General features: G+C 43.2%; 1 protein-coding gene across 2 annotated transcripts in view; it reads left to right on the forward strand.

The window, feature by feature from the left end:
• NAT9 (N-acetyltransferase 9 (putative)) overlaps nt 1-15,231 on the forward strand; it is a 35,410-nt gene extending 20,179 nt beyond the window's left edge. Inside the window, exons 3-7 of one of the 2 annotated variants that reach the window (XM_044300223.1) lie at nt 4,261-4,398; nt 11,266-11,325; nt 11,398-11,492; nt 11,573-11,719; nt 13,357-15,231. In XM_044300223.1, coding sequence (XP_044156158.1) covers nt 4,261-4,398; nt 11,266-11,325; nt 11,398-11,492; nt 11,573-11,719 — 440 coding nt within the window. In that variant the 3' untranslated portion in view covers nt 13,357-15,231. Of the gene's footprint in view, nt 1-4,260; nt 4,399-8,334; nt 8,399-11,086; nt 11,244-11,265; nt 11,326-11,397; nt 11,493-11,572; nt 11,720-13,356 lie in introns of those variants that run through there. The other variant, XM_044300224.1, reaches the window with a different exon arrangement.
• The last annotated feature ends 879 nt before the right edge of the window (nt 15,232-16,110 follow it).

Here is a 16,110-nt window from a genome sequence, read left to right on the forward strand (position 1 = left end):
CATAAAATCTAGGGCAGGGTTCCTCAACTCCAGTCCTCAGGGCCCACCTGCCGATCATGTTTTCAGGATTTCCTTAGTATTGAGGAGGTGATATAATTAGTGTCAGTGCATCAGCATTTACCACAGGTATTCATTCTGTGGGATATTCTCAAATCATGACACGTAGGTGGGGCCTGAGGACTGGAGTTGGGGAACACTGATCTAGGGCATTATAAAAAGTAGGAAAAGAGGATAACAATTGCTCCCTAGGGGTACCCCCTTTAATGTGATCCTCCAACTCCTTCATCCATGCCTTAAGGGATCTAGCTACTGAAGTAGCGGCAATAGCTGGTCTAAAGGCCGCCGCCGAGGCTTCCCAATTTTTCTTTAAATAAATGTCTGCCCTTCTATCATTTGGGTCCTTTAAAGAACCCATATCCTCAAACGGAAGCGCAGCTTTTTTTTTAGCTATTTTGGCAACTGGGGCATCTAGCTTTGGGGCTGTATCCCAAGAGGCAGTTCACCTCCTCCTCAAAGGGGTATTTACACGTAACCGAGGAGGGGATAACTAACTTCCTATCAGGCTTTTTCCATTCTTTAGCGATAACAGCCTGAATATTTTTATGCACATCAAAGACTTTTCTTTTCTTAGGGCCCAGACCTTCAAACATAGAGTCCTGAACAGACTGCGGCGGCTTTTGGTCATCTAAGCCCATAGTAGCCCTTACTACTTTTACTAAGGAATTAATGTTCTCTGTAATAAAAAAGCAGCTTTCCAGAACTCCTCCTGAGGAAGCAACTATACGCGAAACGCGCGTTGAGGAGCCATTTTCACCCGTTCAGCAGCCCCTGCATCCCGGTATGTAATAACAGCCATGCTGTGCACCTCTCGGCTCTGTTCAAATCTGTAGATTAAGGCCGCAGTAGTGAGGCACATTATCCATACCGATAGCATGTGCACAGTTTAACTATTAGCCCTATTTCATATCCCCTCCATGTGATCTGCATGGGAGCTCCCAGAGAGTATTATATAAGGAGGTGTATTTTGGCGCAAATTTAGTGCTATGGGTCTGCTGAAGGGGTGATTTACATCTGTGAATTTCCCCTGTGTACACATATTTATGTACTATAATACATGTCTTTTTATTGTGATATAAATAAAATGGTATTTTTTAATCCTTAAAAAATTGGATGTGGTCGCACTCCTTTCTTTGTGTAATTTATCTATTTTGAAGAGTGTACCCCTTGAGCTAAAGGCCATTGATGGTATTATGAATATTTTTATGCACATCAAAGACTTTTCTTTTCTTAGGGCCCAGACCTTCAAACATAGAGTCCTGAACAGACTGCGGCGGCTTTTGGTCATCTAAGCCCATAGTAGCCCTTACTACTTTTACTAAGGAATTAATGTTCTCTGTAATAAAAAAGCAGCTTTCCAGCGGCTTCGTCATCAGAGGAGTCATTTGATGAAAGACATTCTCCCTCTTCCTCCAATCCAGAAAGCACATCACTGTCGCTAGAGGGGGGATTTGATGCAGCTGCAGAGGTACTAGGACGGCTTTTTAGCAAGACCGCTAACCAACTCCTTAACCTCCTCCCAGATCATCTGCTTGATGCTGCCCATCAGGGACGGAGCTACCTCCTCCATTAAAGGGGTACCGGCATATTATTGGTGGTTTCAGTGGCTTCTGCGTGCTGAGACTGCTCGATGTTCAGACACTGGATCTTCCTAATGGATGAACGGCCCGCCTCTTCAGCCAGCAAGGCAGTGAGCTGGTTAGGCTTTTCTCACCCGGGTGCGCGCACCAGCTCGGCTCCCCCCACTTCCGGCTCACAGCAACAGCTTCCCTCCACTGTCGCACCGGAAGTACTTCACTGCCCAGGCTGCGGCGTCCGTGGGCACACCGCTCCCCTGCGCTGAAAAGGAGCGGAGCGGGGAGGAGGGAGAAAGAGACCCAGACTTAGCAGCGGCTCTAAAGTTTTCTTACACCGCACGGGTAAGCCCTCCATATACGCTATTAAACAGCCGGGGCACCCACAGCTCCATCTATCCTGTCGGTTTCCGAACTCCCTCCTCTTAGGACAGGAAACATAACTGGAGGTGGAGAAGGTGGTCCCTCTTTTAAAGCGGTTTCTGGTTCCTGTTTCCTCTCCTGAGGAGTAGGAGGTGGTCTCTCCATGGGTGCTGTCATAGGTGGGGGGGGGGACATTTCCCGAATTTGGGTTCAGTTCCTAGTGGTAGTTCGGGAAATGTTTTTTACAGTATAAATCAATTTATGAAGTAATTACGTGAAGTCTTGAGAGATTTTGTGAAGTAAAAACATCGGCTCATCGGAGCCAATAAATTCTAATACTGTACGGAGCACTCGCGGTTGTAAGTATGTAATTAGTAGTTGTGTCATCTTTTGTCTAAGGGTACTTTCACACTAGCATTGTTAGAATCCGGCAAGCTGTATACAAACGGAAAGCTTTTTTTTCCGGATCCGTTAGACAGATCCTGTGAAATACCGGATCCGTCTCATCCGGAATAACAAATCCGGTATTTAAATTTTTCCAAAGATCAAAAGCAAAAATAGCTCCTCCTATGTCCCGGTGCATGTGCAGACCGGAAAACCGGATCCGGCGATGCAGCAATTTCCGGAACACATGGTACCAGATCTAACATTAATACATCTCTATGAAAATTAATACAGGATTCGGCAAATGCAGTATTTTGTCCGGTCAAATACCATACAAGGGACGGAACGGAAGACGGATATCCTGATTCATACTGAATGGATTGCTTTCCATTCAGAATGCATTGGGACAAAACGGATGCGTTTTTACCGGTATTGAGCCCCTTTACCGGATTTCAGTAGCGGAAAAGAATAACGCTAGTGTGAAAGTACCCTAACCCATTGTTTTCTATTTGGTGTTGATGTATTTACCTAATTTTGCTAAAAAGGACATACCGTATTTTTCGCTTTATAAGACGCACCTGATGATAAGGCGCACCTAGATTTTTGGGGAGGAAAATAAGAAAAAAAAAATTGAACCAAAAGATGTGCTTTTGGTGGGTTTTGAACTAATGGTGGTCTGTGGATGACACTGTTATGTGGGGGAATCTGTGGATGACACTGTTATGTGGGGGATCTGTGGATGACACATGTGTCATCTACAGATCCCCCCGATAACAGTGTCCCTGTGTAAATAGTGACCCCCAATACAGGGGGTAGAGGCCGGCAACTGCTGTTGGAATCGCGGCGGGGCCCGGTGCAGTCACTGTACTCTATTACATTGGGCCACGCTCACAGCAGTCTTTATATGTAAAGTGTAGTCATGGGAGCTTTGTTAAAGTATTGCAATCCTCTGCAGTAGCGCAATCCTCTGTAGTACTCACTATCAAACTACCGTAGCAGGCAGGCAGGCCGGCAGCGTAATGTCACTCACTCCCTCACACGCCTGCTTCATTCATAAAGTGGGAGGAGCAGGTGCGTGACGGAGTGAGTGACATCTGGTGATGTATCAACGTCACCAGAGTAAAAATGGCAGCATTCGCTTTATAAGAGGCACTGCCATCTCCCCCCCCCCCCCCCCACACACTTTTATCCCTATTCCCTTAATTAACTTACTTCTTTATTGTACTATTCTTAAAGTGGTGTAGTCTCTCTTTAGAGAGTATCTGAACCTAAAATGGTGTATTTTTTAGCAAGTTACCTGATTTGTTAGCAATACACACGTAGCAGGCAGTCATACACCTCAGATAGCTGTCAGCAGTTCTGCCAACAGTTAGGCCTTATATGCCTGACCGTATCCATTTTACAGTCTGCAAATTGCAGGATCCTGGCCGTGTGCATGCCACCATTTTATTTTTTTCAAACTCCTGTAGAAATGCCCTATCCTTGTCCGCAAAACGGACAAGAATAGGACATGTTCTATATATTTTGCGGGACGACGGAAAGGACATATGTATGCGGTCCACATTTTTTGTGGCCCCCATTGAAATGAAAGGGTCCACATATGAACCGCAAAGAATACCTTCTGACTTATGACTTCCTTCCCGCTATATAGATGCATGTTGTGCTCTTTAGAGGGTGCATGTGTTCTCATTGGGGAGAGGGTAATAAACCTCCCAGTCACCTCTGCTGATCCTTTCTTCTCCCCGTATCTGCTTTCTGTGAAGGGTAGGGACATCCCCAGACATATTTGATGGTCGGTCAGTTCTGCCAACTCAATTTAATGTGTATGTGCACCTTTTCACTGAAGTGGGTTCTTGTAACCTAATCCAGTTTCCCTTTTTAGAGTGCACCTTCATCATACTGGATAGAGAACGGTGGGATCAAGGCAGTCCAGAAGATCAGTGTATGGTGGGAGATGTCAACCTCTTCATGGTCGATCCTGAAAACCCCTCATTGGCAGAGATGGAGATCATGATTGCAGGTAATTGTGTAGAGTACATTGTATGACCCGATGGATGGGCTAGATTGCTAATGTCAGCACTGTTTGTGATGAGCTTCGTGGGTTGTGTTTCCCTGGCAGAGCAGCGGCTCAAGAGCCTCAGATCACCAATGCCAAGTGCTGGAGACATGTTCTCTTGGGTGATGAGTGGCACTCCAACCTTGGGCAGTGCCACAGACTAATCTGGTTTGGACAGGCTCCTGGGAAATGGCTCCTGCCAGAATGCAAAGTGCCAGCCATATAGGGTGGAAAAGGAATATTGTTCTGGAGCTGTGTTCCTTAGTCCCAATGAGGAACTCAAGGGCTGTAACTCTAAGCACTGACAGCTTAAAGAAGCACTCTGGTTGGAAAAGATGTCCAGAGGATGCAGCCATGTAGCATTGAGAGCTGCGTCAGTGCTCTGCGTTGTTCTGCGACCCTAAATGATCCAACAGCAAGGAAGAAAGCTTGAAATTTATGCCAGGAAAGAAAAAAAGTAATACCTGGACCAAAATATGTAATGACAATACAATGCTCTAGGTCTGTGATGGCTAACCTCTGTCGGGTATATAAAGCAAATGCTTTATATAAATATAAAAAAAAAAATATTGGGTCAAAAGAAAAATTATGCAAACTATATTGACCCGTGAGATGGACATAAACATCTCAAAGAGTTCAATCGAGAACCTGATTATTTTGTGCAATCAGTAAAACAGGGTACAAGCCTCTATTAAAAATATAAATGGTTTATTATACAATAGTTTAAAATACAATCAAAAATTAATCAACATAAATTTCAGTAATATACAATGATATGCAGTACCCAGAATTCACCACTATATGATACCAGCAAAACACTACTCAACCAACACAAGAATATTATGCAATACAGCTTTAAATCTGTGAGAGATATACAATCAATGGATTATGCGGAAAACTCAATCAAGAAGATGACAGATACGAGCCCTTGCTCCACCCAAAAATGATGACCAATCTTCAGATAATGGTAGTATTGCAACAAAACTTATAAATTATTGGCTTGATATCAAACTAGGGAATACAAAGATTCCCAACAAAGAGTTTCTCCAGTATTGTCCCCTTTATTCAGTTATATGCATCGTAACTGAAATCAGAGAAAATACTGATGTAGCAACTAACGTTACACGTCCGCAAATGAGCGGCTATCTGGCCAAGTATCAAGCCAATTAATTTAGATCAATACTACATAAAAACAAAATATACATTACCCAAGGGTCAAGTGATGTGCAGAGTCTTGGGGCAGCCAGCTCTCAAGAGTTTTTCCCGATAATCCAAATGATTCTCCAGAGATCTATAATCCAAATGTTTGTTTCTCTTTTTTTTCCTTTTCTCCTTCCTCCCCTTTTTTCTGGTAACTGGTTTCTTAACCCAAAACTTATCAGATGAACACGCCCTCCGAGTTTGGAACTTTCCAATCATTGTTGGATGGGTGTGTGCATTGATAAGGAGCATGACGTCATAATACTACCCAAAATGCACTTTTGCTACTGATGTAGTATTAATTGCCTATATATAGGTGGCACTGTTGTATAAGCAATAAGTATCATACCATTAAGGGTTAACTCACACATGCCTGATATTTTCAACACTTCACACCTCTGACATCTGAAGGCCTTGTCTCAGGGCTGAGGGACAAACTTTGATACATGAATATATACTTTAAAGGAACATCTAGACCATTCTCACACTGTGGAATTCATGTTCAGATGTTCAGGAAAAACAATGAAGCCTCAGAATCTGCAGGTGCGGTGTATCTTCTAACTTTCTAAATGTATAATATATTGTTACAATAACACTAGCTTTTGAACAGCACAGTAATCTTCTCATGGACTTACTTCGGCCTACATGAAAATCCATACAAAACAGTGAATATAAATCAACATTGCTCTTAAAGGCAATGAATACCCATTATAACTAAAATAAGTAGATATAACTGTTTACACTTATGAAAAAGCACAACACCTCCGGCACTCCAGCTGTGGTAAAACTACAACTCCTTAGATGCACACTTGCTTGGTGGTTCTCAGACCTCCATAGAAATGAATTGAGCATGCTGGGAGTCGTAGTTTCACCACAGCTGGAGTGCCGGAGGTTAGCCATCACTGAGTTCGGGAAGACTGGAGGGGGGCAGATGACACAACCAAGGGAATTCTAGAGAAAATACAGTGGAGGGGTGGCCAGAGTGCCACGAATTTCTCTCGATCCGTGGGTGCTATCCATCTTGTCAGGTGCCCACTGATTTCACTTTTATGGCACTGACATTGACACAGGAAGAGAGACTTCACTTTATCTGGACTGATAAAATCTTGCAACTTTATTTCTTATGGACAGTAGATAAAACCGTCTTGTGCAGCTTCCACATTTTAAACTGAAATTCTTAATCGTAGCATGATACTGTCATTAACCCCTTCTACAGGACCCGCACCTATCTCTGATGTCATCCCATCTGTGCTGTTTCCACGACCCCGATAGAAGTGACAGGGCTCCATAGGAACATCGAGATTCTGCCGTAGACTGCAGTGGTAATTCATTGCAGTCTATAGGAGAAGGGATCTGAAGTTCACATGTTCAAGTCCCCTAGGGAGACTTAAAAAAAAAAAGGGAAGAAAAAGTAAAGAAAATGTTTTTTTTATTAAATACATTTTCAAATCGCCCCCTTTTCCACCTTTTAAAAATAACGATCATAGGCATCCCGTGTACCAAAACGCCCATACTATTAAAATACAAAAATATTTATCCTGTACCGTCAATGGCGTAACAGGGGGGCAAACATAAAGATAGCCAATTCAGCATTTTTTGATACTTCACCTCACAAAAAAATTGAATAAGAAGTGATCAAAAAGTCATACACATTCGAAAATGGTATCATAGAAACTACAGTTTATCCCACAAAAATGAGCTCTGACACAGCTCCTCAGACGTGACTATATAAACGTTATGGGGGTCAGAATATGACGATGCAAAATAAAAAATAATATTTTTTCCAAAGTTTTTACTTTTTTAAGCATTAAAATTTGGTATTTATATTATTGTACTGACCCGTAGAATGAAGGTAACGGTTTAGTTTTACCGCATAGGGAATGCTGTAAAAAGAATTGCGTTTTTGTATTTTTTTTTTCCAATCCCACCCCATTTAGATTTTTTGTTTTCCAGCTTTCCACCACAATGTATGTAATATTAAATGGCGCCATTAAAAAGTACAACTTGTCCCGCAAAAAACAAGCCCTCGTACAGCTATCTGAACAGAAGAATAAAAAAGTTGTAACTCCAGGAAGGCTGGGAGTAAAAAGCGAGAATTCAAAAACGGAACATTGCCCAGTTATGAAGTGGTTAAAAGGGTTGTCTACCTGTTAATATTTATGACCTATCGTCGCATCAGAAGAGGTCATCACTATCAGATCAGCGGAAGTCCAACACTCTGGACCCCCGCCGATCAGCTGTTTGAAGAGGAGGTGGCGCTCCATGTGAGAGCCACTTCCTGTTCATTACACTGCACTTCCGAGACGAAGTACCGGCTCCTTTCACCTGAGTAGAGCAAGTCCTTGTAATTACACTACGTTGATGCTGCAGAGGAGACGACTCATAGTGCAATGACTAGGAAGCGGCACTTGCATTGAGCGCGCCGCCTCCTCTTCAAACAGCTGATCTGCAGGGGTCTCAGGTGTCAGACCTCGCCAATCTGATATGGATGACCTATCCTGAGGATGGGACATCAATATAAGCAGCAGGACCCTTTAAAGTCCCCTTAAAGCTTGCATTATCCAACATATGTCAAGTTGTGGAAAATTATTAATAATTTTGGTTCGAAACGTGCAAGTAGAACTACATCGTTTTGCCTGTAGTCTGTAAGAAATCTAGCTGCAAGATTTTATCAGTCCATACAGATCTTCTTCCTTGTAGATCGAACAGATGCCTCATTGCCGTGCACCTCGCAGGACATGGACAAGAATCTGGATTTTCTCAGGTAGCTGCTTTTGCTTTTACCATATAGTCTTCCGAATACACCTAAGGCCAGATAACCGTAGCAGTAGAGAGTTCCTCGTTGTGTGCTGTAGACTCGTCTTGAACCTTGTCATTTATCACACAAGACACACACCACATCAATCCGCAGGCTCGTCATGTCTCCTCTCCAATCCTTCCTAATTGGCTTTTCCTTCACCTGACCGTGCGCAGCAGCAGCCTTAATAAATGTCACTGCCAGGCTCTTCTGCCTGCCTCGTCCATCTCTAGAAAAAATAGTTTGACAATGTGCGAACAGAACGCCAAATAGGACACATCATCATCAGCGGCTGCTGATATTTATCTATTTCAGGTTCCTTTTATGTGGTGTAACCTACATGATCAGGCACTTTATGTGCAGAACTAGCAGAAGTCAGCTAAAAGGACCGTGAGTGTACATGAGTTATGTCAAAAAAGACTTTTAATGCCACAATTCTCTTATTTGGATGTTACAGGGCAGAATCTTGCAGCTTTCTTTTTCTGCCCCGTGACAACAATACTTGCTTTGTTTAACCTTACCATAAGGGCACTACTGCAACCTAGTCCGCACCAGTGTTCATATCTTAGGCCACTTTCACATATGTGTTTTCCTTTCAGGTTTTGAGATCCGTCACACAGGCTCTCAAAACCGGAGGAAAACGCTTCAGTTTTGTCCCCATTCGTTCACAGCGGGACAAAACTGAACAAACCGGAGCGCACACAAGACCGCTGCAAACGGGAAGAGGCTTTGTCACCTGTATCAACCCTATCAGGTATATAGCCTGGTAGAGTTGATCCAGCTGAGTTAAATGATAGCTTTCTCATGTCTGTCGGTACTACGGTTCATGAGAAATATGAACTTTTAAAATTATGCAATTTAGCCATTTGAGCACCAGGAGGTGGGCTTATGAGGTTCGAGCACTGCTCCAGCGAGGCCCCTGGTGCTCAACTATGACGCCCCTCTGCTTTTTATCCTGCGCCTGCACACTTCTTTTGTAGAACAACATGTCATCAAATCACTGCACCCGAAAGTGGCTGCGCGGGCAGCTCTGAAGTAGTGATGGCGCGTGCGCACCGTACATCTTCGCTCGTCAAGATGATGTGCGAACACATCGTTCTACAAAGGGAGAGCGCAGGTGTGGGATACAGTGCTAGACCAGAGAGGTGTAGCACTGTCAACCTAATGGAAAGGAGGGCGTCATAGCAGAGCACCAGGGGCATCGCTGGAGCAGTGCTCAAACTGCATAAGCCCGCCTCCTGGTGCTCGAATGGCTCATTTGCATAATTCTAAAAGTTCATACTTCTCTGGAACCATAGTACTAACTGACATAAGAAAGGTATCGTTTTTACTCACCTGGATCAACCCTACCAGGCTATATGCTTGGTAGAAACTCCTACAGGAATACATGGATCCTCACCATGTCAACAAAATAAACAACCACAAAGTATAATGAATAAATACATAATTTTATCATAAGCGGCATAATACAAATGATTGACATACCACAATAAATAAAAACATGATTAAAAACCAAAAGGGCTGGTGGTGCGTGGTTGGTGGACTATTAAATAAAATGCAAGTGCAAAAAGGTCAGATCAGCAGAATACATAAAAACTGTACCGAAGTAGCAATTAGCTACAACATTGGTACACCGTGCTATAGTACCAGCAGGTACAGGCACGTGCAATGCAGGAAATATTATTAAAACACACTAAGGATAATGTGCACCAAAACCCTGCAGAAAAGCTGTGCTATAAAGATAATTGTTAATACTGTCTCCATTATTATGTGGCACAATCATATGAGTCTGTGAAGGTTCTCAATTAATCCAGGTCATGGTATATATCTGTAAAGAATAAATCAAGGCAACTGGACGTACTGTAGATTTCTTGAAAACGTTTCACTCGTTCTTCCAACGAGCTTTCTCAATTCTGAGTGACTGTACAAGAATTCTCTGGGAATAAATATGTAACTGAATCCACATCTGGTAATTATACCCAAAGGTGTTGATTCCATTATCCTAATTGGAGTTAGTAGGTGATAAAGACTTCCCAGAAAAAGGTGTCAAGACAGCATTGTATGTGGCAGACAATAGATGTCTAACCCCCCCCCCCCTCTATTCAAGCTTGGCTTCTCCATTTTTACGTAGATGGCCTCCTTCACACCTCGTTTGTACCAATCGGCCTCCTTATCCAAAACACGTACTTGACTGTCTTCAAAGGTGTGACCTGTTCCTTTTAGATGTAAGTACACGGCTGAATCTTGACCAGAGGTTTTGGCTCTTCTATGCTGAGCCATACGCTGATGTAGTTGTTGTTTTGTTTCGCCGATATACAGTTCTGAGCATTCCTCATTGCACTGGACTGCGTACACAATGTTGTCCATCTTGTGTTTGGGAAGTCTTTATCACCTACTGACTCCAATTAGGATAATGGAATCAACACCTTTGACCCAATGCTGGGTATAATTACCAGATGTGGATTCAGTTACATATTTATTCCCAGAATTTTTGTACAGTCACTCAGAATTGAGAAAGCTCGTTGGAAGATCGAGTGAAACGTTTTCAAGAAATCTACAGTACGTCCAGTTGCCTTGATATATTCTTTACAGATATACAATCATATGAGGTTGCTCTGCCTGCATTTTTACTAGAGACATCTCGTTTTATTACAGATTAGATAGTCCTAGTTCCTTTTGGATGTATGGACTGTTGGGGGAAGGGGACTACGAGGGCAGCAGTCCAGAACAAGGAATGGATGGGTCTCCATATTACTTGGTGGGAGTCCAGTACTCGTAGTGATGATTGCACTAGATCTGGTCTCATCCCCGATTTCTTTTCTCTGGCATCCTAGAGCCCACGTTCCGTGGCAGAGGGTTTGGTGAAGAGTCTGCGCGCCTCATGTTGTACTATGGTGAGTACTGCGGTTATTACTATTTTGCCACGAGCTGAACATAGTGGAGCTGAAGTCTCACTTTTGTCCTAGGTGCTACGACTCTGGGGATCTCTACGTTTCAGGCTAAAATCGGACAGGAGAACGTAACAAGTGTGCGGTTATTTAATAGATTGCACTTCCAGGAGGTGGGTGTTTCTCTGTGGCCAGTCATATGTGTATCTGTATGAGCTGCAGTCATTCCATATATTCTGCTCTCTGTTATCAGGTGTCCTATAGCTCAGTATTTCAGGAGATGACCCTGCTCTGGGAGGTGACAGAGACAGAAAGGCAATGGCTCCTGGATTCCGTTCATGTAACCGTGGAATCTTATAGGGAAATTATACAGAACCGAGAAGTGAATGTCCATGATTAGGTGAGTGCCAGCCAGTGTACACTGCCAGCCAGTCAGACAATGTAGTTACCTAAGTGTGGAGGTCCGGCTTCTAGTATCAACGGCAAAACTGATCTCCTTCCAAGCTTCTTCTTGCGTCAGAGCATCAACAGGTTTTTAGTCAAATATTTGCTTTCCGCTATAATATATTATTACGTATACATTTAACAGGTTCAGTTCCAGGCTGTTTTCCCATTAGTACATAAGGGTTTGAAAATCATACTTCTTTGATTGGTTAAATTATTTTTGTGTCTTTATTTTATACCATTTCTATATTAGTATTTACAGTTGCAAGAAAAAGTATGTGAACCCTTTGGAATGATATGGATTTCTGCACAAATTGGTCATAAAATGTGATCTGATCTTCATCTAAGTCACAACAATAGACAATCACAGTCTGCTTAAACTAATAACACACAAAGAATTAAATGTTACCATGTTGTTATTGAACACACCATGTAAACATACTTTTTCTTGCAACTGTATTTGGTGCTATGATGGGAAAATATATATTTTTTAATATACATATTTAAAGGGGTTGTCCAATACGTCGCCATCAAGGTAAATATGATAAAATAACAAATAAAGTAATATTTACCACTCTTCTCCCCTTGCCAATTCCTGCGCTGAGCTTCGGCCCTCCCAGTCTGTCCTCAGTTTGTTTTCCTGGCTGCAGCAGTGACGTTTCATGCACACCACGTCACTGGTACAGTCCGTCGCTAACCTCAACAGTGACTACTTATACTGCTGAGGCCAGTGATTGGCTGCATGGGTGACCTGTATGCTTGGAATGTCACAGTTGCAGGTGTGGGTCCTCGGATGCAGGACTGTAACTGTAGTTTTTAATATTTGATTTGCATATCTTTTTTATATTGTATATTTGTACACATGCCTCGATGAGTATATAAAAGGCCTAAACCCCCTTTAAGGAACCAGTTTTAAAATAAACCATTTTATTGCTTATTTTGCCTGTATTTGTCCCAGTTATAGACCGTGCAGTTACCTGGTACCCAGAGATCGCATGACCTTGGGGACTGCAGTAGTAAGTGGCATTGTCGCATCCTGAACGCTGACTGAGCGCCATATGTGTAGATCTCAGGAAGGCAGGAGCAGTAATGAATGTCTCTGCCTTCTCTATAGGGAGTCCAGATTTCTCGGACAGCCTACTTCCCGCAGCTAAATGATTTCCATGAAGCTACACACTATGCAGAGGTGTTTAGGAGAGTTATATGGGGACCAGCCCAATGGATTAAATCATTTGGCAGTCCACAGGTGGTTAAAGGGGTATTCCTGCTTCAGTGTATAAACCACCGATTATACTTTGGGTTTCAATTTGTTGTGGTTTTCTAGATCTCGGCTTAGTCACTGTATGGGACCTTCATTTTTCTTCCTCTGTCCCGGTCCTTGTGACGAACACACAGGTGTATGGCTTGTTCAGCTGTGACATGTCATGTACATGTGTGATACAGAGTTAACAAGCCAAAAATATCTCATATACTCTGTTAATACATAATGTATTGTCCATTTTCCGAGGGTCTTTCTTTCTTGGATATGTTATACTTGAGACATAATATACTTGAGAATGATGCAGCAGTAAAATTATATTCATTTGATTTTAGGGGCACAGCCTGCGGGGCAGAAGGGCTGCTATTGTGCGAAAGCACCATTCCGAGAATACGGGGTATCTGCCTGAAGATACGTAAAGGCACCAGGCAAGGTTAAAAGCACCTTGTTTCCCTCAGTAGGAATGTACAATAAGCTATCGAATACATTTGGGTAATAAGTCGGTTCACATGATGTGGCCCCTGCTGTTAGGAAAATGAATAGATGGAGGTGCAGTTGTGTTGCTAAACCTATTCATAGTCAGAACAGTCTGGATGCTGCCTTATAAAGCTTGTTCATAGGAGAAGGAATGGACACCTCGATAAAGAAACCTTGTAAATGGAAGAATTTATGAAGATGATGTAAACTTACATCTGTGACCATTTCCTTTCACTGTTTACAGGGGACTTATCTCACCTTTGTAGTTTTCGGTGAGGTGGCCCTTTGTTCCTTTGCCTTGCAATCAAGGAGGATTACAGAAATCTGTAAGTACTTGTACCTCACGGTACAACAGTCACTGCACATGTGCAACCACCTCTCTGCTGGGGCACAGACCACCATGTTGCCATAAAACATCCAAACCACATCTCCACCAAAAATACGGATCAGGACCTTCTCAACATGAGGACTCAGCCACGACTGGTTTGGCACATCATGGATCCTCACCAGACCCAACCACCGATACAGTTTTATGACTTGCAGCAGAACAAAAATTTTACATTTTTGTGAATTTTGTAGTTATTTGGAATGAGCAGGAAGAGGCTATCCTGTCCAAAATTGATTATAGTAATATATCTGTGTAGCTTTGGACCATAAGACCTTGCGCAGCAATCAGGGATGGGAGGGATCCTGCTCGTAAATAAAGTGATAAACTGTCTAGACACAAAAGTACAAGGCCACAAGATGTTCTTGAAAACAATTCATGGTAGACACGGCCAGACGTCGGTAACGCCTAGAAGATATAATGCAACAACAAAGCTAAGGGCTGCATTAGACCTAGCAATAGTCAGGCAGATCATTGCTCGTTAGCGATCTGTGTGATAGTGCCACTGATCACCCGATGAACGAGCATCAGGCAATAGCAATCATATAGCAGGTTTTGCCGGCCACAGATGCACAGTGCTGTCTAATCACAATCTGCTGCCGGCAAATAATGATTCTGTACGGGGACAAGTAATGGCATAGTAATCGCTCATTCCTATACTGCGGAGGAGATCATTGCATATAAATGCAGTGGTCTCCTCAACTAACGAGCAGCTAATTGTCAGGAATGAACGCTTCCGTCCTGACAATCATATGTGAATTGTAATACAGCCTTTAGTTGTAGGCTTCATGCTATAAACTCTGACTATAGCTGTCAATATAGTTACAGCTACATGAATAAGTAAGTGAACAGGGAGGAGATGTGAGCTGCAGCGGGATCTCTCTCTGTATTAGACCTAAAGAGGACATATAGGGGGTCATTTACTCAGGGGTGCACCACCAATGAGACCTCGGCCAACACCAGGTAGGGGCAAGAGTGGGGCAGCAGAAGGGCCATGGGCTGAAGGTAAGGGGTTAAGTTAAAAAATTGGTAAGCGGGGGGGGTTTCAGTTTTCACCTCAGGCAGCAGAAAGGCTAGGTGTACCCGTGCATTTACTAATCTGAAATACGCCTAAATTAGGCACATTTCAGGTGCAGATGGCAGCGCAACGACTTCTCTCCGCTCACACAGGGTCTAAAACTGGAAAGAGGATGGGCCATCAGGAGCGTCTCATTTATCAGTTTCTACGCCTGTTCTCAGCAGAAGTTTGGACTTCACCACCAGGTGTCTTGGTACTCTCTTAGCGGCTAATGACACCATTTCCTAATAGTTATATATCCTGCTATTAATAAAATGTCCATGATCAATATTGGCGTGTTTTTATGATTTTCTACATTTGCCAAGTTGGATGGAGTCGGTGCCACAAGGCGTCAAGATTTTTCTGGCTCCTGTAAGAGATAAGACATTGCAGACAACCTCTATCGTTCTTACTTTGTACATGTTAACATCTCCCTCTAGTGGATGATTGCTTCATTGCAGTTGAACAACTGATGGCAAATTGACATATGTTTGCAATTTATCATACATTAACCTCAATAATATGAAAAAATAATTATTAACCGATCATGACCAAACTGATTGCCACTGATGTACACTAGGACCACTTTGTCCTTGCTATCACTTTATAGGTTGGGAATACCCCTTCAATAGTAGTCACACCTGTATACCAGTATGCGTCAACATCGATGGATGTGAGTGACTTTTTGGATCTGCATAACTTTAGCAGATGGGAATACTCCATCAAAGGGATTGTCCAGGTTCAGAGCTGAACCCGGACATATCCCCATTTTCACCCAGAAAGTCCCCCCTGACTTGAGCATCGGAGCAGTTCATGCTCCGATGCTCTCCTTTGCCCTGTGCTAAATCGCGGAGTTCCGGTGGCGTACCAGGCTCTCCATGGGGCTGCATGGAAGCCCGGTGACGTCACCGGCACTGATGGGCGAGCTTTAGCTCTGCCCTAGCCTGTAAAACGGCTAGGGCAGCGCTAAAGCACGCCCATTAGAGCCGGTGCTGTCACCGAACACACAGCCTGGCGGAAGCTTCCGCCCGGCAGTGTGTTATTGTAAACAAAAGAGCCCTTGCCCTGTGCAATGTAGCGCAGGGCAAGGTAGCACATCAGAGCATGAGATGCTCCAATGCTAACATCAGGGGGGCTGCATGGGTGAAAATGGAGGTATGTCCGGGTTCA

This window comes from Bufo gargarizans, chromosome 6 (genome assembly GCF_014858855.1).
Source record: "Bufo gargarizans isolate SCDJY-AF-19 chromosome 6, ASM1485885v1, whole genome shotgun sequence".
Lineage (NCBI taxonomy): Eukaryota > Metazoa > Chordata > Amphibia > Anura > Bufonidae > Bufo > Bufo gargarizans.